Here is a 24,256-nt window from a genome sequence, read left to right on the forward strand (position 1 = left end):
TCATCTTGTGTATTTCTCTGCCTCAGGAGATGGGTGTTTCTCTTTAGACTTTTCAATTATTTAAGACTTGTAAAAGCAATGTGTAAATGAAAGCATTTCAGTTGGCTAGCAAAGCTCACTCCATATGGATGTGTCACAGCACCACAGGTGAGGGACTGGTTTCTGGAGCTGCTTTCCTCCCTTCCCCCCCACACATACTGGAGGTGCCATATGCTCAGGGAAGAGAAAATACCAAAAGAAAGGAGGAAATTTCTGAAATGCTGTTACAGTCAGAAAAGAGGCTCTCTAAAAATGGCATTTGCTTATGCTGTACTGGTTTAGATTTGTTGCCTTCTCTGAAAGAGATGACTTTTTTTTTGCTGTTCCCTCATGTTAGCCCTGCAAAGCCCACCCAGCAAGAGAGAAGGAGCAGGAGGCTAGCCTACTTCACCGTCATCAATATATTTGACCCATTTTAGTTGCTGAAACCTTAGACTGGATAACTGCCTGAACCATGAAGAAGCCTCCAAAGAGGAGTAGAAGAGCAGAACTCCAGGGCTGGATCCAGACATGTAGGCAGGTGCTAATTTGCAACACTGGAGCAAAATTTGCTACCAGGATGTCCTGGTAACAAACAAACAAACAAAAAAACACTTGGAAAAAAAGTGGCACAATGCATTCCAAAGTGCCATGTAGGGCTGCCTGCTTCCTTGTCTCTGCCTGCTGTAGAGCCCCTGCACAGAGGCACCCTGAGCTCCAGCCAGCCTCTCCTTGGCTGGCTGAGGTGCAGCCTACCTTGAGATGGGGGAGCACACAGCCCTGGGCTGGCTACTCCCCTGTCTCTGCATTCCTCAGTACAGGGGCTCCACTGTGGAGACCCCATGATAAGGCATGTGGAGCCTCTATCTCAAGGCACACTGTACCCCAGCCAGCTGCTCCTCAGGTGGCTGGGGCACAGCATGCCTTGAGAGGAGGGAGCAGCAAACCCTAAGCTGGCTGTAGAGGCTGTCTGCCAGCTGGCTTTGCACTTGAGCACCATGTGACCCAGCCAGCCTTGCCCCCCCAGCACATGGAACACTGGGACAATGTGTCCCATTGCAAAATGCATGAGCAGGAATGTGCACTGCAGCACAAAGTAGCAGCACAAATTTGTGCCACTACTGTTTGTGCTGCTGCAAATGCGCGCCCTTGCTCATGTATATGTAGCCCAGGAGGCTGACCCTGCAACTGTGGGGCAGCTTCCAGTTAACAGTAGAGACGTTTTGGGTGCTGGGGAAGGTGCCTCAAAGCCAGACTACAGAGGTAGCATCACTTTTGCTAAACTCCACTAGATTAATTTAACTGGCTATCATGTATATGAAACCCCCCACATTTCAAAATGGTGGCATGGGCGCTTTAACTAAACTTCATCGAATGAGCCTTAGGTAAGGTGCCCCTGCATCCATTTTGAAACCCCTGGGAGGCTTAATACATGTGACAGTGAGACATTTTAATTAGAGCTGCTGTCTGGGAACTGCTCTAATTAAAATGCCTCCCCCCCCACTGCCACCTCCAAGCATGTTTATAGGCAACTTTGGAGGGGCCACGTGAACAACAACAGTGCTGCTCCCAGCCCAGCTGCCACCACTGCCGCTGTCCAGGGCTCAAGCCTTGGTGTAATGCCTCTGCCTGCCAGCATGATCTTCCTGGTGCACTGATACCTTTGTGTATGTTGTCCTGCAGCTACTGACTGACAGCCTTGAACAGGGCCCAGAGGGAGTCAGTGCAAGTAAACTGTACAGACTCCCAAGTAGATTGAATCTACATAGCATGGTCATTTTACTGCTCTGTCATCTCCTACATGGAAGAGGGGATTCTGTAGAAGCCTAAGCCTGTCAGTGTCTACATATGCATTGCAGCAGAGTAAATAACTCCACTGTCGGATAGTACTTGTGGCTGGCAATACTATCCTACAGCAGAGTTAATTAGTTTACTCTGTCCTAATAGCACTGCACGTGTAGACAGTGATGTTTTACCGCTGAGCTAATTACTCAACTCTGCAGTAAACATCTTGTGTAGACACGTCCAGTTACATGTAAACTGATGCACAGTTTGGAAATAATCCACTTGGCTTTTAAATTGTAGGGACTACATGGATGGCATTTAGGAAAATAATCATTTTATTTTTAAAGCAAGGAAATTTGATCTGGAGTCAGTGAGATATGGTAACCATATGGCCCCACTGAGGCAATCTTTACTGGGTCTTTTTTCAGAACAGAACCACATTTTTACATGGTTTAATTTCTTTAAAATATAGAAAAGCAAACAAATCTAATGCCCAGGACCCTCATCTCCTTAACTGACTGCAGCAGCTGTTTGCTTGTGCTGCACTGTGTCTACACAGAGGCTTTCAGGGTGACAAAGTTCAGACTAAGGCAGCTCTCCAAAGAAGCAAGGCCAATTTTAAACCACAGTCTCAGAATTGTTCTCCCAAGAATGTAAAGAAAATATTATAAGCATTTTAATCTGCACATTATGGTTATGCTGAGTTTTTTTCTCCCTATTTTAAAATTAATGTCAGTGTTTTATGGCTCTTCTTTTATTTCTATTTTTATAATTTAGAGGGAGAAGACTTGACTAGTTTGTAAAAAAAGGCATTATGCAAAATAGGTAGCCTCTATCTTCAATCGTGTGTTTTAATGCCTTTTGTTTCTTCAATAAAAATGAAACCAGATTATACAGCAACAAAAGTACATCTATAGTTTCTATCGCTCTCACAAAAAATAGCCACTAATGTAAAACAAAACAAAAAATAAAACCAAAACCAAACAATCCCTCAAACCATTCTCTTCCCAACCACCAGAATCATAATAATCACAACAGAAATACTTGAAAGATGTTGTACACCCCTGAAACATGGAAGATGCCAAGTTTTAGCCAATTTTGGATTTTAAACTTCATTGCAGAACAACAAGGAAGTTTTTTTACCTCCCTGCCTGCCATCTGACACCTCCAGGGAAGGAATTCTACCTGATCTACACATCAAATCGCTACTCAGCACAGCTCACAAAGACAATCTCATGGACCCAGGGGGACAGCCTTCCATCTTCAGCTCCCTCTGTGCAAAAATGAAGTTTATTTCCTACCTATAGGGACTTTTTACCATCTTGTACCATCTACACTTTTCCCAGAGCCTGATGAAGGGACTTTGATCCTGAAAGCTTTCAGAAAAGGACAATTTTCTTGCCATTTTCCAGCTGGTCTAATAAAAGGTATCATTTTGGAACCAAGAGTTCTAGTTTTTTGTATGAAATATGTTGAGGCAGATTTTCAGTCATGCAGCAAGCCCCCTCTCTTTCTTTGTCAGCAATATAAATGTGCTGGCACTTCAGTATTTGCAATGAACTAACAACTAGAATAATGCTGAGCTATATGAGTAGGGACCAAGGATTAAGTCTATCTATGACAAATTAGGTACAAAAGTAGGTACAAAAATACTCCTGTAAAAAAAGAAGGTTTTGTTTTGTAAATGTAGACCTCTATTGAAATATGTATGCATCTCTCTCTCTCTTTACTTCAGGTAAAATGTACGCATGCACATACACACACAGATGTGGGAATAGACTGCACACCAACCTTCTATGGGGTTCTTATATCTTCTTCTGAAGTACTCCGTGCTAGTTTGATTCCAGGAAAGACAGATGAGAATGGCAATTCTTGTTTCCCTACTACTGTGATTTTGCCCAATTTCTATCTACATCCACATCTACCAACCTTGCTTCTTCCATCAAAGTCCCAACACAAATTTATCCTCTTTCATGTGCTCGCTCCTACCCTGGGGGACTTCAAAAGGAGGCTAGATAATCACCTAGCTGGGGTTGTTTGACCCCAGCATTCTTTCCTGCCCATGGCAGGGGGTCAGACTTGATGATCTGCTCAGGCCTCTTCTGACCCTACCAACTATGAAACTATGAAACTATGGATGCATTGAATCAGGCACTGAATTTGTTCTTTTTGGGATCAAGCTTACTACCCAGGTATAAATACACATTTTTTAAAAGACAAAAGGCACCCCAAGCCCTGGGTTTTCTATTCACTAGCACTGTTTTATGAATCATGCCCCATTTTCTTGAGCGTGTAGTAGTTATAATTTGGTTGCTGAAGACACCCAGCCTTCAGGCTATTGCCCTACAACACAATGGAAGCATAATGATTATCTCATACCAGCTGTGTTAATCGTGCCTGATTCACATCTCTTTTGCATGTTTATACAGTAGTGAATGGTATTCAAACAGTATCTTCTTAGAAGTACTTTAGAAATTATTGCAGTCTGCCCAGTCACTGTAAACTATGGATAGTTCAAGTGCAAAAGTTCCGAACGCATTCACATTAAATGTCTGTATTATTAAAAATATTACAATTAGCTTATGATTAATAGATACTGACCATTTGCTGATGCCATGATCATGGCTTGAAGCATTTCAGTATCAAACTGGTTGTTTGGCCAAGCTCCACCTTCTTCTCCATTCTGTGAGCTAAGGAGAAACAAAACAAACACAGGATTACAAGGACAGAAACTGGAGCAGGGCCTGGGTTGGATGACAGGGATTTTATCAGCAAGTATAAAGCACCAAACAATGTTGATTCTTATAAGCAAACCTGTCAATAAAGCACTGTGGAGCTAAGGCGTTTTCCAAGGTCTCTCTTTTTTGGGGCTTCTCAAGAAAAACAATCATTAAACACCTGTTTTTTAAAGGTAGTTCACTGACTACAAATGTAGGTAAGATCCTAGGGTGGAATTCAATTTCCTTTTGTGCATCTAGCTTTCTAAATGTGTGAGTAGAATTTCTGGCACTTACATGCAGGTTGTGAACCTACTCTCCCCTGGACTGTGGAAGTATAGGAAGTGTAAGTGTGCACACCTAGACAGAATGGATGTGTGTATATAACCACATACTTGCAGTAGGTTATACACCGGGTGGGCAAGTATGTGGCTATGTACACGCATCCATTCTGGACACATACCTGTGACAAAGTAATGAAAATGTAGTTTTCCAAAAGCCCATAATTGGTGGATGCTAGACTCCAGATGATGAAGAGCCCCCAACCCCCCATTTTTACTCCAGTACTTAAGTGGTTTGGAAGCAGGAGGTACAGGCTCTAAACCCTTCTCAGGTATGGTGAGTTTGAACCTTCCCCTCTCTGACTTCCAAGCATGTTACACTAGTCACTAAACCATGTGTTTGGCCAGTGATTGCCAAAAGGTGTGCCACAACACACTAGAATGACAGAAATGTGCCATAAGATCCCCCATGTGAGGAGATAAATTAGGTGTAGGCAATTATTTTGGCTGGATTTTGGTGAGCTTTGAGGGCTGCACATATAAAACCAGTGGTGAAGTTATCATTTTAACAAATTATACATAAAAAACAAACTATATGCAAAAAAACAAACATCTGCTATGACATTCTTTAATTTGATTAATTTTTCACCCTGATTTATGCTTTCTTGAGTAGTGTATACAGAGAAGATTGCATAATAGCTCAAAATAAAGTCTTTCTCCCAAGGGAAAAAAAATCAGCCAGCAGGACACTCAGCCAAGGGGGGACACCCCCACCCCAACCCCCAGCAGAGCCCTGCCACTGCCCAAATGCCCCCCAAATCACAAGAAAGCTCCTGCCTGCACCCTGATATGCCCCTCAGGAGCCACCTGCACCCCAAACCCTCCTGCCTTCCACCCCTTTCTGCTCACACTTGCCCCCACAAAGCTTGAGGAAGCCCAGCAGCCCCCTCCAGCCTGCCCCAGCTCCCTGCCAGGGCCATGCAGGTTGCGCTCACCTGTAGCCTGGGGGTTCATCTTCCCCCAGGAGGAGCCTCAGCCCCAGCCCCAGGCCCAGCCCCAGCCCCAACCCAAGGCCACGAGGGGTGGTCTCACCTGGGAGGACAGGATGGGAGCAGAGTTGGCTGCAGCTGGGAGGTGACAGGTGGCTGGGCTGGCTTGTGGTGCTACATGGGACAAAGCAAGAGGCAGGGCCAAGGACTGGGGTTAGGATAGGAACTTCAGCTGCTGGGTGGCACTGAGGAAGCTTCACTGCCTCTGGGCATAGGTGTAGCATAGTTCTAGTGCCCAAGGTGGCTCCTGCCAGTTCTGAGTCACAGGCAGGTGAGGTGCTGCTGGCCCAGCCTGAGCAGGGGTGCCAGGGCCCAAACACATCTTGCTTAGGGCCTGCTGTATGAAGCCGGGCCGGTGGGTGGGGCTGCTTCTACCCATTTTCCCCTGTGGCACCAGCAGAGGCCAGGGCTAGAGCTGCCAGGGCCTGAGCATGGTTCACCCAAGGCTTGTTGCATGGTGCTGGGGGGCAGGGCAGGACAGTTTCTGCTCAGCATTCCCTGTGGCGCCAATAGAGGCCAGAGCTGAAGCTGCCACCGATGCTGCCCACCCATAGACTGGATAGAATCAATCAATTGGCAGGCTGGATACAGCCTGTGGGCTGTATTTTGCCCACCCCAGCTGAGGTAAATGCTCTCCTCCTTCATCCAGCACCCTGCACCTGCCTCATCTACTCCACTGGTGCCTACAGCTACTCTTCTGGGAACAGCTGCTGTTGTTGCAGGGGACCCTGCACTTTCCTGCCCCCAGGCAGCCCCTTTGGTGGCTGCCTTGCCAGTGCTCCCAGCATTATGCTCTGCTACGAATGGATGCAGAAATATACACACACACACACACACACACACACACACACACACACACACACACACACACAGAGTATCCTGCATAAACTTTTCTTCACATACTTTAAACACATTTAAAACCTGCACAACCGTTACAATAGATGCACCCGTGCATCCGTGCACCCATGCTCCTGCACACCCGTCCACATTCCTTTCCCTAACACAGTCTCTTAGTTCTCACCCCTATGTTGGGGTTTACATTCACTGCTTATTCACTGGCCTTATTGCTGTCACTGTTGCTGTTGCTTCTGCTGCTGCTGACCCTGCTGCTGTCATCATCACTGTCTTGGGGTCCGGTTGTGTCACTGTTGTCTTCAGTATCCCTGACCACTTCCCCTCTTGGGGTGTCTTTGACCAGCCTGTGCCAAGTGTCCCTTTGCCAGGTGGAGTTGGCTGCATCTTCTCCGTCTTCTCCCACCGATTTCCTGTAGTAGGACTGGAGTTTGCTCAGAAACATTTTAACACAGTCTGTTTCCTCGAGCATCAGTAGGTTCCTGCATTTCCAGAGGGCGCTCCTGATGCAAGGCACAAACTGGTCCAGGCGGGTTGTCAGGGACCCCTGATGTTTAGTCAGGAGTCTGTACAGTGCTGCCTCCCTCGTCATCAGCCTGACTCCTGTCACCTCTTTGCAGAGCTGGTTTATCTTTTCCTACACCCTCTTGGTGTAGGGGCAGAGTCATAGGAGGTGGTCAGTGGTCTCTCTTTCACCTTGGCAGATTTCCCTGGGGCAGCTGAGACAAGTCCCTTGCCCCTCTCTGTCTCCACACCCTCACTGGGAATGTGCGGTGAGCTATTAGCCAGTTCAGGTCTCTGTGGTCCTTCCGTAGGTCCTTGTGGAAGATCTGGTCCCAGACAGCCTGGCAGTTGTCTTTGGGGAGCAGCTCCATGGTCAATAGCCTGTTTCTGTCTCTGACTGCTTTCTGTATCTTTCTGTGGTTGATCATCATCACTGGGTTTTCCTTTTGTAGCTTGTACTCGCTCCGGAACTCGTTCAGGACCCTATAGAACCTGGGATGTTCCATGATCCAGGGTCTCTCATTGGTTGACACATATACCCCCCCACCTCTCAGAAGGTGACCTGCAAAATATTTGATAAGACAGGCTGTTTTGGTTTCTGGCCCGGTCACCAGCTTGCAGATATGGCTTGTGTGCTGTGCCCACAGGAACAGGTGGATGTCTGGCATCCCCCTGCCCCTGGTCCATTTCTTTTTTTGTAGGGTCTTCCTTGCCACCTTCTCCATTCTGGATCCCCAGAAGAAAATGCACATGGCTCTCTGGATTCTGTGGATGATACGCTTTGGAGGGGGGAAGATGAGTGCAGTGGACAGAAGCACTGGGAGCAATATCGCCTTCATGAGCACTATATGTCCCCCCACCCCCCCAATGAAGAGGTGGCACACGTGCCACAGACCCAAACTCTGCTTCACCTTGGCCTCCTTCTTCTCCCAGCCTCTCTTTCCATTTAGCTTGGGGTCGAATTCCACCCTGAGGATCCTGACCCCCTTGCAGAGAACCAAGACTTTCAGGGACTCCAGGTCCCTGAGCTTGCCCACAGCCAAGCAGGTGCTTTTGCTCACGTTGAGCTTGGCCCCTACTGTTGCTTCATAGACCCATGTGTGCCACAGGGCTCTTTCTACTGAACACTTATTCTGGCATAGGATGTTCAGGTTGTCCATGTAGGCTAGGACCTGGTCTCTTCCCTGCTTCTGCTGGGGATCTGGACTCCGCTCATCCTGGGGTCCTGCCTGATGAACTGGGCCAGGGGTTCAATGGTGCAGCTGAAAAGGATTGGAGAGAGCGGGCAGTCCTGGTGGACCCCCAACTCTATTGCAATCTGTGAGCTCAAGAACCCATTGACCAGCACCTCGCTGCTCTAAGCAGAGGTGGCCTTAGGGGTAAGCAACGTGGGCGTCTGCCCAGGATGCTGTGGTCAGGGGGGTGCCAAACACCCACACACATGCAAACATGTATGAGCAGCCCGCACTCCCAGCAGTGCTCTCCCTCTGCCCCACTCCAGCTGATCCCTGTCCCAGGCACAAGGAGTGATGACCAACCCATCCCACCCCCTGCTTCCAGCTGCTGCTCAAGGAACACAGGCTAGGAATGCGCTGGTGCGGTAGTACCTGCTCCAGGCCACCTGCCTTGCTCTGGCACAGCAGCAGTGGTGCCTGCCTGCCTGCCTGGCATACCATGCTGCTCCACCTCCCCACTGGACTGTGCCCCATGTCCCTGCCTGCCTGCTCTGCCTCTGCCTGCAGCAGCATTGCTAACTTGGAGGGGGGGTGCCAAAATACAAGTTCACCCAGGGCACCATTTTCCCTAAGGCGCCACATAGATGGAGCCATGCTTTGCAGCCTGGTTTGTCTCTACTCCTCCTACAGTCCCTCGGCTAGCAGGAGGAGTTTTGGGTTGGCACTGGCATGCAACGAGCAGCAAGGGCTGCTCTTCTCTCCTCAGGTATAGACTAGGGTTTGGGAGGGGACAGAACAGAAAGAGCAGGGCATGACAGGGTGAGGTCCTGCCCCTGTTGCCCTTAAGTGGCACCAGCTTAAGGCTCTCCTCCATATCTTTTCTGAATGTAGATCTATCTCAGTGCACATTTGCAGCTGGGGTACCATGACATTCAGAAAAGTTATGGAGGGGAGCCTTGAGGGTAAAAAGGTTGAAAATCACTGGTATAGAGGCTAATCTTTTGCTTAAAGAAATATGTATATATGTAATTTTTTAAAGCATGTCACTGGTATGATTTCCTTTGGCAGGGGAATGCTTTGGAAAAAAATATATCCACACACAAAGACACACTTACATCTTTTCTGCTGTAAGAATGAAGTGTGCTACCAATTTTAATCCATAAGAAAGTGTGCTCCAGGTATCAGAAGTTTGGGAAACACGGGGGTAGGTATTACTTGGATTCCCCACACTTGGCTCTCTGGACAGCTAAAAAAAAATTCAGAACCATGAGGAAGGGACCAAACTAGATGGTATGACTATCAGTGAGAAGACTGCTGCCCTTGAAGGAAGCAGGTCATAGACTTTAGCCTGGAGTCTTGCTCTTACTGTGCCAGAAGCTTCCTTAGTTACTATTAAATGCAAGAGGCAGTGGCTTAGCCTCAGACGGAGTGCAGGAGAGAGTCTTAGATATTGCTTGATGGTGATGAGAGTACTCTCCTTGGAAGTCTAAACTGGCAAGAGGGACACAGAACCCAGGTCTTCTGCTTCCTGGGCAAGCGGCTTAATCACTCAGCTATTGAGGCTAAAATGTGAGGAAATTCTCCTCCCCCCCATGCATTTTTTCTGGGCCTTATGCTCAGGTATGGGCATACTTACTTTTGTATATACTCAGTCAGTGCACAGCCCTACTGTGTATGTTGAGTTTCCACGTGTACACTTATGCAGGCACAGAATAAATTCAGGGCCAAAAATGGCCAGAGATGGCTGGAGCATTGCCATTTCAGCACAAAAAATGAAAAGGGATTCTGTCTCTAGCAAAAATGCCTGTTTTTTCTATGTATTAAGCGTGTAAATGGACTTGGGTGCCTAAATGTGATTCTGTTCTACCTTGTTCAAATCCCTGAAAAAAAGTTAATACAAAAGTTGGAGGTGGGGGTCATCACTGCTTTTATTGTGATTTGGTCTTAAGGGTCAGATGATGGTGTATTACAAAAGTAGTTGCATTAATGTAGGGATGTCAAACATACTGCCCATGGGTCAAAGCCCCACCATGTGGATCCTGGTACTGCCTCTGGGTCTGATTAGACCCACATAGGGCACAGTGTGTCTGTGGCGTGGAGTCAGTCTGCAGGCCAGATCTGGCCCATGGACCCCTTCTCCTTTCCCTACTTCCCCTCCCCCTCCCTCACCACACCTGATTCAGTAGCTGGTCCAGAGGGTCTGGGACCTGCATCTGCACAGTGGTCATCCTGGCCACACTGTGCCACATGTGGCATCTGGTCTGGGAAGTGTATCACACACAGCACATGTTCCAACTGGTCTGGACATGCAGCGTGGGTCCTGGACTGGCTGGAGCAGGCACTGCATGTAGCGCAGTCCCAGAGCTGTTGGGGTGGGTGCCATATATAGTGCAGTCCAGCCACGGCAGTCACTGCATGTAGTACAGCTGCTGCTCTGGCTGGACTATGCCCTACACAGTGCCCAGTCCAGCATTCTGGAATCTGTGCCACATGCAGCGTGGGTCTCAGATCAGATGGAGTACTTGCCAGATCAGGTATGCTAGGGAAGAAGAGGGGGAAGGGGTTCATGCATGGGCGACTGGTGCCTCCCGAGTCTGCGGGGGCACCAGATTGCCAACTTTCCCCCAGTGGCCAATCGCCAACTGGGGGGTGGGGGATCCCCCAGCAATCGATTGCTGACCAGGGTGGGGGGATCCCCCAGCGTCTGATTGCTGAGCACAGAACCACCAGAGGTGAAACCAGTGAAACCAGAAGTGCGCTTCCACCGGCACTTCCAGATTTGCGGCCGGCACTTCCAGGGGGTGCATGGCCAATCTCAGGGGGTGCATGTGCACCCATGTGCACCCCCTACGCGTTGCCAATGGGTCCATGGGCTGGATCTGGCATGCAGACTGGATGAGCTTGACACTCCTGCATTAACAGGTTTTCAAGAACTTGAGCAGGATGAAAAAGAATTGCATTAGGATGCCTAAATCTACTTAGATGCCCAAAAGGTGGAATAGGATCTGGCCCCAGATGCCTAACTCCCATTGACTTCAATGGGTACTGGGAGCCTAAATATTTTTTTAAATCTTGCTTCATTCTTAGCTGAATTCTTAAGCACTAAACATTTTTAAAAGTCTCTCCTTAAGGGCCAAAATCTAATATAATAAAGGGCCGGCGGTGATTGGCTGCTGGGGCTCTGCCTCTTCAGGCAGGGAGGTGGGAGCTCCCCCTGCTCCGCGGCAGGAGGCGGAGGTGGAGGCAGAGGCCGGCGGGCAGGGGGAGGGGCGGGCTGCTGTAGCCTCCTCAGGCCTCGGGAAGACCCACTGCTCCACGGGAGAAGGTGGGGGAGGGAAGTACCGCTGCCGCTTCCTCAGGCGGAGGGAAGCCCTGCTGCTCCACGGGAGGGGGTGGTGGGCGCGCGGGCAGGCAGGGGAAGGCAGCCGCCGCCACTCCGTGGGAGGAAGCGGAGGCAGAAGCGAGTGTGGGGGAGAGGAAGCCACCACGCTGGAGGCTGGAGGAGGAGGTGGCTGCAGTGGAGGGATTGTTTACGTGGCCGGCCCTGAAGGGGGGAGGGGGCATGTAAATACTGATCCACTTTCTGTTTCTGGCCCTGTGCTCCTTGCCTGATTTTCTACTCTGTCTTTAGCTTCCTGTCCTATCTGCTGCTTCACTGCCTGTCCTCTTCCTGATCTGCTGTGTGCCACACAGGCTGCTCGTGCCATTTGAAGTACTCATGCTGCAGGATGGCCGCCCCTGCTCTAAATTATTTAGGTATAGCTACTTTGGAGAATCTTGTATGAAGTGATTTATTTGCTCAAGGTCACAGGGAGAGCTGGAAATAAGAGTATTTGGGCTAGATCCAATAAAGGACTTAGGCCCCTAAAGCAGGATTTAGGAGTAATTGAGGCATCTAAGTCCAAAAACACAATGCAAAAAGCACATTCAGCTGCTGCCTAAACCTATCAGTGCCACCTTACTTGATTGTAAACTTCCTCAGATACCTAGAGTTCTGCCTTGTCTGATGCCCAGAACTGCTCTGGTTTGTATGACTTGGTGCATATCTCATGCCTAAACCCAGTTAGAATTAAAAAATAGACATCTTACCACCAAAAATTCCCCTAAGGCAGGGATGGGCAAAGTCTACCTGTGGGCCAGATTGGGCCCAAAATGGACTCCATTTCCCAGCAGCCCTTGCTGCATCGCTGTGGATGGGGCTGTGGCAGCGTGAGGCCAGGGATTCCATGGAGACTGGCCCAAGCACCACTGGCAGGGCGTGCAGCTGGGTGGGGAGCTGCTCCAGAGCTGGGATCTTGTGGTGGTGACAGTGTGGGCTGGAGCTGAGGCAGAACACCGATCTGCTGCCAGCACACCCTGGGCAGGGGTGTGCAGGCAGTGGATCACAGCTCTGTCCTGGCTCCAGACCACACTGTCACTGCCATAAGATCCTGGCCCTGGTCCCAGCCCCAGAGCAACTCCCTGCCCAGCTGTGCACCCCACCAGCATTGCTCAGCCTGATCTTCATGGAAACCCTGACCCCTTGCCACCATAGCCCACTGCTCCTGGGGTCTTCATGGAAACTGGTCACAGGGATGCAGCCAAGGGCTGCTGGGAAATGTAGTCCAGCCACCAGGTGGCTCTGCTCTTTTGCCCACCCCTGCCCTAGGGGTTTGTCTACAACAGAGTGCCAAAGGATCTCAGAACCAAGGGGCTCAAGCCTACCCTGTTCATTTGTACCCAGTGACATACTTCAAACTCAGAAATATGCCAATGAAGCTACTCCAACTTGTTTCCTGAGGCCGAAGAAAACCAATGGTTCGAGATGGTTCGAGACAGGTATGGGGGAACAAGATCAAAACACTCACACTAGAGAACTTCTGGGTTTTGAACCTTTCTGAGGAAATGGGTGTGAGCAAAACATGCTCAGGACCCTTGATTCTAGAACTGACTGTCACTGGTGTGCAGAAAAACCTAAGGGGAACAAATTAGAAATCCTTCTCACAGAACATCTAAACACACATTGAGAAGATTGGGTCCCTTTTAAAAGATGGTTGGAGGAAGTAGCAGTAGTGGTAAGAATTCTCAGCTAGGAAATGGGTGACCCAGGTTTAATTCTCTCCTTAGCTTGAGGTCTTCAAAGCCATGCCTGCCACTTCCCAACCATGTCCTACCCACCAATCTATTCTGGAAGGGGAGGAGAAGCAGGGGAGGGGGGAAGTACTCCACTACACCTGTTGAATCTAGGTCACTGTGCAAATAGAAATGCAAGATTTGTGGGATCAAAGAGAGAATGTGGAAGAGAGAGCACAGGTTGGTAGGCTAGTGGTTAGGGCACGCCGTTGCAATGGACAGTCATGGGTTCCAGTGTGGTTTCTGTATGTTACATTAGTTAATTATTGGATAAAATACCAAAACAATCCTGAAATCTAATATTGTGTCTCCTGACACCAAATTCAAATTGTCCTATTTGATGCTCCTTCTTCAGATAAGTGTTCATAAACTTTTACCCTGTAGTGCACAAGCAACTATTCTGTACAAGTCACATATTTGACAGAAAAGCTATTTTACAAATTCTTTGGATTTCAAAAGATGTTGCTGTGTTATTTTTTTCTCTCTCTGCCTGGAAAGCCAAGTATCATAACTACAAGGGGTGACATTCTGTTTCCATCGTGGATTTCACAGTATCCAGATTTGGTTGTCTCCATGGCATTTTTAGTTGTTCAAGTCCCCAAAAAGTCACTTACACATGAGTTAGCATTCTGTCCCTGAAAATGTAGCCCTGCCCATGTGGATGATTATGTGTGCCTGCATGATCTCACAGACTGTGCATGTGCAGTAACCATCAAGGCTTGCACACACATCCCTTGTGGGTGCCTACTGGATTTAGACACAGAAACAGTCAGCTAAAATCTATGACTACCAGATTTAGTCTCAGGAACAGAAAAGACCATGTGTGTGCTCCCCTTGTTCTCCCATAGTTGAATGGCTATGGCACTCATGTGGGAAACCAGAGGTCTGGATTCTGGGCCATTGTCATCCAGACAGGCTTTAATAGAAAGTAGGGCTGGAGAGGACCTCAGGAAGACATTTAGTTCAAGTCCCTATTCAAGGCAGGATCTCACCTAGCTAAATCATCCTACACAAGCATTTGTTACATTTCAGGATCAACTTTGTCACACAACTACAAGGCATAATGCCCAAAGCATCAAAAACAAACTTTAACATGCCAGAGGGGAACAAGGACATTACAAATGTCTTCATAGTTTCATAGTAGGTGGGGTCAGAAGGGACCTGAGCAGATCAAGTCTGACCCCCTGCCATGGGCAGGAAGGAAGGAAAGCAAGCAAGCAAGCAAGCTGGGGTCAAACAACCCCAACTAGGTGATTATCTATCCTCCTTTTGAAGACCTCCCGGGTAGAAGCGAGCACCACTTCCCTTGGAAGTTGGTTCCAGATCCTAGCCAGCCTGACTGTGAAGTAGTGCCTCCTGATATCTAGCCTGAATCTACTCTCAGTCAACTTATGGCCATTATTCCTTGTTACTCCCGGTAGTGCTCGGGGGAACAGGGACTCTCCCATAGCCTGCTGGTCCCCCTTGGCCAATTTGTAGACGGCCATGAGATCCCCCCTCAGCCTTCTCTTGTGGAGGCTGAACAGGTTCAGGTCCTGTAGCCCTTCTTTGTAGGGCCTGCCCTGCTGCCCCCTGACCATGCGAGTGGCCCTCCTCTGGACCCTCTCAGTGCTGTCCACATCCCTCCTAAAGTGCGGTGCCCAGAACTGGACACAGTACTCCAACTGCGGCCTGACCAATGTCACATAGAGGGGGAGGATCACCTTGGACTTGCTCGTGATGAATCTGTGGATGCTTGACAAGGTGCGGTCAGCCTTCCTGAACACGTCCCCACATTGGTGGCCCATGTTCATCGTATTTTGTGGTTGGAGATATGAAGTTCATACAGTTTAGAAAAGAGAGATCCTCAGATTAATAGGAAGATACACAAATTTTATTTACGCCCAGGGAAGGTCTTTTAACTGTGTGATGCTTCAGGTCTGAAGACTTCTTTAAGCCATTTTAGATACATTATTTTTAATTTTATCCCTGCCTCTGATCCCTTTCCTGGGCGTAAATAAGATTTGTGTATCTTCCTATTAATCTGAGTATCTCTCTTTTCTAAACTGTATGAATTTCATATCTCCAACCACAAAATACCAGTTGTTAAAATTGTCACATCTGCAGGACACTGCCCACTCTGGGGTGGGAAAGATCAGAAACACTTAAAAAAGATGATACCATTAAGTTTTTGTAGTATTTATTCTTTTCCTGAATGCTCAGGCATCTAGCTTTGGTAATCTACATGACATTTTTAGGTTATACTAGTCCCCCAAAAAAACACTTACTTGCAAACTGGCATTTTATTCCTGTGCACATAGCCCTATGCACCTGGCCAGCTATGTATAGCTATGTAGTCATGCAGAGCAAATATGCACAGTGGGCACATCTACACTTGCAAATATGGGTAACCTAATTACATGTGCAAATCTCTAGAGTAAACCCACCCCAGGCAGGCATCTACATATGCCAGAAAGCAGGAGCAGATTTGCTGCTCATTGTAGCAGTCTGCTCCTGCTTCTTTCAGCCCTGCACCAGCCCCCTGCACCAGCCAGGGGAGCTCCCCCTGGGTGCTAGCCCACAGGAGGCAGGGACATTGCTCCCTGCCCCCAGGGAGCTGCCTGCTGCCAGGGCAGGCTCTGCCATTGGAGCCGGGATGGGGACAATTCAGGAACTCCCCACCCCCACTCCATGATCAGGGAGTGGGGGCTGGAAGATTCTTATATCCCAGCTCTGGATCCCCAATTGCGGAGCCAGGGCTGGAAGATAAGAATCTCCCCACTCCAGATCTGCAGTCGTGATCATGGAGCGGGGGCTGGAAGTATTCCACTATCAGGGCAGAGGGACATGGTCTCTGTCTGGGCTCCACTGGTGGAGCCCACCCCAGCATCACGCAACTCCAAGGGGGAAGAAAGCAATCTCCTGCCCCCTGCTGCCCAGCTGACCGGGAGCACATTTGCTCTGGGTTGGCCACCTACATGTGCTATGCTGCACAGTAATTACTCCCAAATACATTTTCTACTTGTATTTACAGATAGCAAATTTACTCATGATTAGAGCAAACTGCTGTGCAGTAAGAGTCTGCACATATAGATGGTGATGTTCGCTGCGCAGTAATTTGCTTTAATTTCAAGTAAAGCATCTTCTGCAGACACACCCAGTAGCAGCTAGGGCAAGTACAGGACATGTAGCAGCCTTAGCTAGCTAGAAATGTAGAAAGTCATGTATGTGTCTCCCTCCTTTGCCATTATAACTCAGTGGCTAGGGCACATACCTGGAATGCTGGAGGTCCTGCATTCTAAATCCCCCTTACTCAGGTTGTGTGTGTGTGGGGAGAGGGGGTGCTGAACTAGGGCCTCTATGCTTTTCAGTTCAGTAGTCTAAGGTCAGACCAGGACACCCCTTTGAAAGACAGAGGTCCTGTTCCAGTTCCCCTCGCTTCTCTGGTGCTCCTTTTGAAGCTGAGCAACTAACACAGTCATTGAAAAAACATGGATGAAGGACATTGCAGGGGGGAAGCTTCTGGCTCACTGGGGACAAGGTTAAAACCCCAACTTCCATTCCCAGCCAACCAGCAGCCACCTCACTAAGCTACACATCCTCTGACTTGTCTCCTTCCTTCTGGCCTCACACTCCCTAGTGGTATAACTAGCGTGGGATGACAGGGAGAACTGCCCTGGGTGCCAACAGTTGTGGGGGGCAACCCCTCCCCCCCAAAAAAACCCAAAACAACAACACAACAACCCAGGTTTGGTGGGGCATGCCTCTCTCTCTCTTTCCCTCTCTCCTTCCCTCTCACTCCTGTGTGTTCCTCTCTCTCTCTCCCATATGTCCATCACAGCAGCAGCAGCAACCAGACACAGCTTGCTGCCCCTTTTGTGCAGCAGCCAGCCTGAGCACCCAACCACATTTGTATGCTTCTGTATCTCCCATGCAGCTTCCTCTCATGGTTGCCTAAAGGGCCAGCTTCAAAAGGAGTGCAGAAAAAGGGACTATGATGGCTGACCTGTGGTGTGGTAGCTTTTCTGGGAAGTTAGAGATCCAGATTCCAAGCTGCTCTGGCTAAGGTGGACCCAAAACCCAAGTTCTGTAGTTTCCCAGTCGAGTGCCCTAGTCATTCAACTACTTGAAAGAAAAGATGGGAGGGTATGTCTCATTTTGTCACCCAAGCATCTGAATAGGTTGGGTGCACACACAGTCATCCAGGTGTACAGGGCTATGTGCACAGAACAGAATACCAATCTGTGTGTAAGTAGATTTTTTCAGACTTATGCAACCAAAAAACTGCCATGTAAACCTCCAAATCTGGATGCCCAGGTGTGCAGGAAAGGAATATATGTGATAAAGTAATGGTAGCATTACCATCAGTGACCTTGTTTAGATGGGACAAGCAAGGAAAAAAGGAGGAATTTAATGCTAACATTCTTTTTAGGTGCTTTTGATCTTTCCCATCCCAGAGTGGGCAGTATCCCACAAGTGGGACGCTTTGTTTACTCATCACTACATAAACTCTACTCTAGATCATAGAATCATAGAAAATTAGGATTGGAAGGGATCTCAGGAGGTCACCTTGTTCAACTCCCTGCACAAAGCAGCACCATCCTCAACTAAATTATTCCAGCCAGGGCTTTGTAGAGCTGGGCCTTAAAAACATCCAAGGATGGAGATTCTACCATGTCTCTAGGTAATCCATTCCAGTGCTTCACCATCCTCCTAGTGAGAAAGTTTTTTTGCTAATACCCAACCTAAACTTCCCTTGCTGCAGCTTGAGACCATTGCTCCTTGTGCTGTCATCTGCCACCACTGTGAACAGTTTAGCTCCATCCTCTCTGAAACCACCTTTCAGGTAGTTAAAGCCTGCTATCAAATCCCCCCCTCCCCCCACCCTGCCCGTCTTCTCTTCTGAAGACTAAATAAGCCTAGTTCCCTCAGCCTCTTTTCAGAAGTCATGTGCTCTAGCCCCTTAACCATTTATATTGCCCTCCACTGGACCCTCTCCAATTTGTTCATATATTTTCTGTAGTGGGGGGCCCAAACTGGACACAATACTCCAGATGTGGTCTCACCAGTGCTGAATAGAGGAGAATAATTACTTCCCTCGATCTGCTGGCAATGTTCCTACTAATGCAGCTCAGTATGCTGCTAGTCTTCTTGGCAACAAGGGCACACTGTTGACTAATACCCAGCTTGTCCACTGTAACCCCCAGGTCCTTTTCTGCAGAGCTGCTGCTTAGCCAGTTGGTCCCAAGCCTGTAGCGGTGCATGGGATTCTTCCATCCTAAGTGCAGGACTTTGCATCTGTCATTGTTGAACCTCATGAGATTTCTTTTGCTTCAGTCCTCCGATTTATCTAGGTCCCTCTGAATTCTAGCTCAACTCTCCAGCGTATCTACTACACCTCCCTGGTTTGGTGTAATCTGCAATATGGAATTACTACTTGCCTCATGAGTTTTCCTATAGCCCCCATCAACATACTGCCTGAGCACATTACAGGCATTAAGCAATTAATTTTCACCACTGCCCTGTGAGATGATGGCATATTGCTATCCTCATTTCACAGATAAGGAACTGAGGCATGGGAAATCAAGCACTTAACATGTTCAAAGTAGAGCTCCCATCAATTTCAATTGCAGATGTGAGTGCTAAGCACTTTTCCAAATCAGACTCCAGGGTCTCATGCTGGGTACCTGGAAATAAGGAATTTAGAATTCTTGCCTAGCATCACTATGAACTTTATGGCAGTTGCAGGGATAGAGGCCATGTATTCAGGGCACCTTTCATCTACCCAAACTGTAAAACCACTCTCTCTCCCTATAGTTTCCTGCCTCATTCACTTTGCAACTTTCAGCTTTTGCAACATATGAACTAGAAGTCCCACAGACAGCAGACTCCTCCCCTGTGCAAACATGTTTTAAACACAAAGCACTCAGTTCCAGAAACTGTGAAGAGGAAATTGTATGTTAGTGGTCAGAGACCCTTCTGCCCCTTTCTCACAGAAGCCTAAACTCAGTCTTCTTACCGGCCTCCTTACCCAGCCAGTGTCAGTTATCTTGTCCAATCTCTTTTCCAAAACCCCATCCCATGGCTCCAGGTCAGGGGCAGGCAATTATTTTGGGCAGAGGGCTGCTTACTGAGTTTTGGCAAACCATCGAGGGCCACGTGACAGGCAGCCCAGGGCAGATTAATATTAATTTTCTAAAAATTTTAGGGGCCCCGCAGGCTGGATAGAATGCCCTGGCGGGCCACATCTGGCCCCTGGGCCGCATTTTGCCCACCCCTGCTCCAGGTCATCTCCCTCTAGCTCCAAGTGGTCACCCTACAGACCTGTTCTTCTCATTAGCTTCTACCCTTAGTCCCCTTTCCTCACATTGCCTTTCCAGTCTCACATTTCCTTGTATTATTTTTTTTTTCCTCACCTGGTCCTAGTCCTCAGCCCCATAGTTCTTTGCCCAATCTCTCTTCCCAGTCCATTCAACTCTGTTCCCATTTGTCTTTCTCACCTCTATTCCTCACCACCCTGCTTCCTCAGTCTTCCCCCTAGCTCTTAGTTTATCTCCTTTCCCACAAGCTCCTAGATACAGTCCCACACATCCTCCTCTAGTCCCAATCTACTTTCCCCTTTCCCAAGACCAGCTCCAGTTCCCTTGTATTTGAGTTAGGCAACATCATCCTCCGTACTGCTTGGACACTGAGAGAAAAAGAACCCAGGGCAAAGATCAGATCACTTTCCCCAGTTCCAGTGGCTGGCACCAGATGGACAGTTGCCAAGAGCAATGATTTCAGGGAAAGATGCTTCAAGGGTTAAGCCTTTGTACCACATCTTCACAAGCAAGTAAGCCCAGCTTATTCAAGCCAGCTCCTGCTACTGCAGTCAGCATGCCTGGGTCTGCATTTAAAAGACTGCCCTAACAAGCTGATCTCCACTGCAAAACATGATATGCTCTCTCATTTTGTGTGAGAATTTCTCTGCCTCTGCATTTTCCAACTCCAGTTCCAGAGCCCCTGCCATCCAGATTCTTGCTTTTGGGTCCTGATTCCCAGACTGTATTATTAACATTGAACTTTGGACTTTGACCTCAGCCTAGCATGCTTGCTTCAGTCTCTGGCTGGACATCCTATCTAGTTTAGGTTTAACATCCTGGTTGCTGACCTTCAGCATTTGACCTTTACCTCAGATCTGCCTCTTGTCTTTCACCCTTTATTTGGTACTCTGACTCCTAACATTTACCTGGTATCCTGTTCCCTGTCCTGTGGCTTTGTTTCCTGATTACCATCCATGACCCAAGGCTCTAGCAAGTATTATTAGACTGAACTACAGCAGTGGCCCTTGACAGTCATACTCAAACCACATCTGACCTAAGATGATGGGTACTCAGTGTAGACAATCTCTAGGAAATTCAGCTGCCAAACCAATCAGGTTTTACTGAGCATGTTTGAACTGAGATCATTCAAAAGCTCATAACTTGACAACATTTCTAGCATCTTGTCTCTCTTCTGTGGCAAACTCCAGGTTTTTGAGGATCTGACTTTTTTATTGTTTTTTTACTAAAGATCCCCAGATTGTTATAGGTATTAGAGGATACTTTGCAGAATGGGCTGAAGTGGATCTTCTTGTGGACTACTGGACAGACAATCATCTTTGACAATTTTGTCTGATATCTCAGACCACCACACACCAGGTGGTCCTATGTTGTGGGAATGGCAAAAGACACATCCCTGCTACCAAATGACCCTTCTTCATATCAGACCTGGAAGACCTTGCTCCAAAGCATGGAGATACAAGATTTCCTTTTATTTATTTAAAACAAACAAACAAACCAAAACCACATCTGTTTTTTTAGTATGGGAAAAATAACCATTTCTAAGATTATGGTAAGATCAGAGGAAACTATAAGATAATTTTGCTGAAGCTTTCCACATAAATTTATCCTGAAACAGCTTCCAGGTAGTGAAAATTCAAACCTGAATGATTTAGATGTGGTAAATTTATGAACAATTAGAAACTGGGTTCTATTGTTAATTTTGCCTGACACTTTACTATGCACAGTACTGCCTATAATGTATATTGATTATATATGGGTGCATATACACATGCATTTACTCCAGCCAAGATGCACTGTGCAGTAAATTACTGTACAGTGGGCACATCTATGCTTTGTCCTACAGTGACCTAGTGATGTGCTACATCATTGTACAGCACACTATTGCAATGTAGCAATCATGTGTGTCTACACATGATCATCAGCTATGTCACCATAGCGGCACACTCTCCGGTTATAGCATGCTGGTGTGATGAAATAGCCGCGAAATCTGACCATGTGCTGCATGCATGGCACTATAACCATCCATACTATGCCATGCTCTAGTACCCAAGAGAAAGTACTAAAGCATGGCACCATAGTAATGTCACCATATAGTGACATCTAGATGTGCCCAGTAAGGGTTTTTGGGTAGGTGTAAGGAGAAGATTTGCTCCCAGTTCCCTGCAACCCTGCAATGTGACAGCTGTTTCCTGGCCCCGGGGGTCTGCCTGCTGCCAGGGGTGGGGACAATGTCCCCCTGCCCTGGCAGCAGGGAGCTCCTGGCCTTGGAGCCCCGATCAGCATCACGGGCTTGAAAAAAAGCTGCAAGGGAGCGGCAGGTCCCAGCCTCCTGCCCTGCTGGTGGGGCAGCTAGCACCTAGCTTGCTGCTAGCTGCTCCATTGCTGGATCAGGGCAGGGAGTTGAGACCTGTTCCAACCCTGTGGCTTTTTCTATCCCTGTGCCTTGATCAACCAATTAGGACAGGGAGCTGGGACCTGCCCCTGACCATGACAGTTCCTGGCCATCCCTGGGCCATGCAGGGAAGTCTGCCCAAAACAGGTCAGTCCCCAGCCGCTTCCAGGCATGCATGCTTCTCTGTGTAGCCTGGGGCTGACTGGGAACTGTCCCAGTCAGAGGCAGGTCCCAGCCAACTCCAGGCTGGGCAGGGAACTGCCCCCATGTAGGGAGCTCCCAGCCCCTGCTCTGTGATCGCAGAGCTGGGTGTGAGGTGGGGGACAATCTCCTCAGCCTGTTCCCCCCCCAGCTCTGCACTTGTGGAGCTGTGTGGGGAACAAGCTCCCCAGCCCCTGCCTACAGCGAGCTCCCAATACTGGCTCCAGGATGGCAGAATCACTGCTAGGAGATGCTTATCTCCCAGCCTGAGACCTGTGGCCCTGTGGTCGCAGAACCACTGCTGGGAGATAAGGGTCTCCCAAGTCCCCCACTCTGCAATTGTGACCTGGGAGCAGGGGGCTTGGAGCTCCCTGTTGCCATGGCAGGGGGGACATAGTCCCTGCAGGGGATCTTGTGGTGGAGCCTGCCCTGGCAGCAGGCAGCTTCCAGGGGTAGGGACATATCTCCCACCCTTTCATGGATAGTGGACCGGGAGCAGATTTGGTTCCCGGCCAGGCGTCTACACAAGCGCTATGGCACCATTACTAATGCCAAGTAAATTTGCTACTTTAATTTGCAGGTAAAAAATTTAGTTAGGATTAGGAGATTTAGTGGGAGTGTTTACACTTGCATTTAAGGTTGCCTAAATTTAAAGTGCATTAGCTTAATGGTCATTAAGTGGGTTTAAACAGGCACCTACATATGCAGTCATTAAAGCTCATTAATGCTGTGTATGGACTGACTTGGGACTAAAGCGCTTTAACACATCTACACATGAGTTAATGTGCATTAACTATTTGTGCCTAAATTCACCATTTTAATGTGCATTAAGGGCGCACACATGTAGATACGAACCCTTAATGCGTATTAACTTAAAGCATCATGTATAGACACACCCACTATGACGTAAGCATGTGCACATGAATGAAGATCCATGTGCTTACTTTACAGTAAACTATGCTAATTTTCCATTAAGAGTCTGGTGTCAACGCACCCTCTACATGATGCAAAGCCGCATGAGAATTGAAATGCACCCACTGGTCCCATAATTTATCTTGTCTTTCTATTCTTCTTCTTACTCCACCATATGACCCAGTTTCATCCTCTTCACATTCCAATCCTCAAGCAACTTTCAATGGGTGACATTTCAAAACAAAACAACAAAACAAAATAAGACAGTTCCTTCTTTTGCCCTAAATGAGGTTCCCCACTCTCCTAAAAGTTCCTCTTATATAGAATTTACATTGGCCTGAGACAAGATGGATAATATGCAGTCCTGGAAATATCACAGATTGAAGGTCATGACCTTGTTGGCATTTGGTGCTTTATAATGCTGAGTCTAGAAGATTTTCAGCTTCACAGTAGACACACAATACTTGCTGCTAGCCCCGAAAGACAATAAGATACTGGAATTCAAAAACAAAGCATGGGTAGTCCCTTAGCATTCATCAGTCTCTGACCAATAATAGTAATGTGGAGTAATATCTTGAATATCAATCTTGAGCAAGCTGAACAGGTCATCCCAAGTGACAGCTGATAAAAGCCACGTATCATATAGGCTGCATGTGCTATGCACACTGCAGAAAAACTATTTTAGGATGCTTTAGAGAGTCTTCCAAAATGTTATTCTGATGGTTCCTTTTATTCCTTTGTCTGTAAAGCCAAGTGCATGAGTAACCATGAAGCCAGCTGTGCAGGAAACAGATGGAAAGAAAAAAAACCCCTAATAAATATAACTCCTGAAAAACCTTCTTAAAATAGACTTTCTATACATAAATCTGTCAGAATGTAATGCCTGGTATCTTGGGGCCTTGACAGGAGAGAAGTGGGACCCACTGTGAAGGAAAGAATTTTATATTTTGAATGGT

At 47.8% G+C, this 24,256-nt stretch overlaps 1 protein-coding gene across 19 annotated transcripts in view; it reads right to left on the bottom strand.

Moving 5' to 3' along the window:
* Positions 1-24,256, bottom strand: part of LOC102574276 (protocadherin gamma-A4) — a 389,584-nt gene that overhangs the window by 13,811 nt on the left and 351,517 nt on the right. For all 19 annotated transcript variants that reach the window (XM_059733351.1, XM_059733352.1, XM_059733349.1 and 16 more), the window contains one exon: positions 4,405-4,493. In XM_059733351.1, the coding sequence (XP_059589334.1) occupies positions 4,405-4,493 (89 nt within the window). The remainder of the gene's footprint in view (positions 1-4,404; positions 4,494-24,256) is intronic.

Source organism: Alligator mississippiensis, chromosome 9 (genome assembly GCF_030867095.1).
Source record: "Alligator mississippiensis isolate rAllMis1 chromosome 9, rAllMis1, whole genome shotgun sequence".
In the NCBI taxonomy this organism is placed as follows: Eukaryota; Metazoa; Chordata; order Crocodylia; family Alligatoridae; genus Alligator; species Alligator mississippiensis.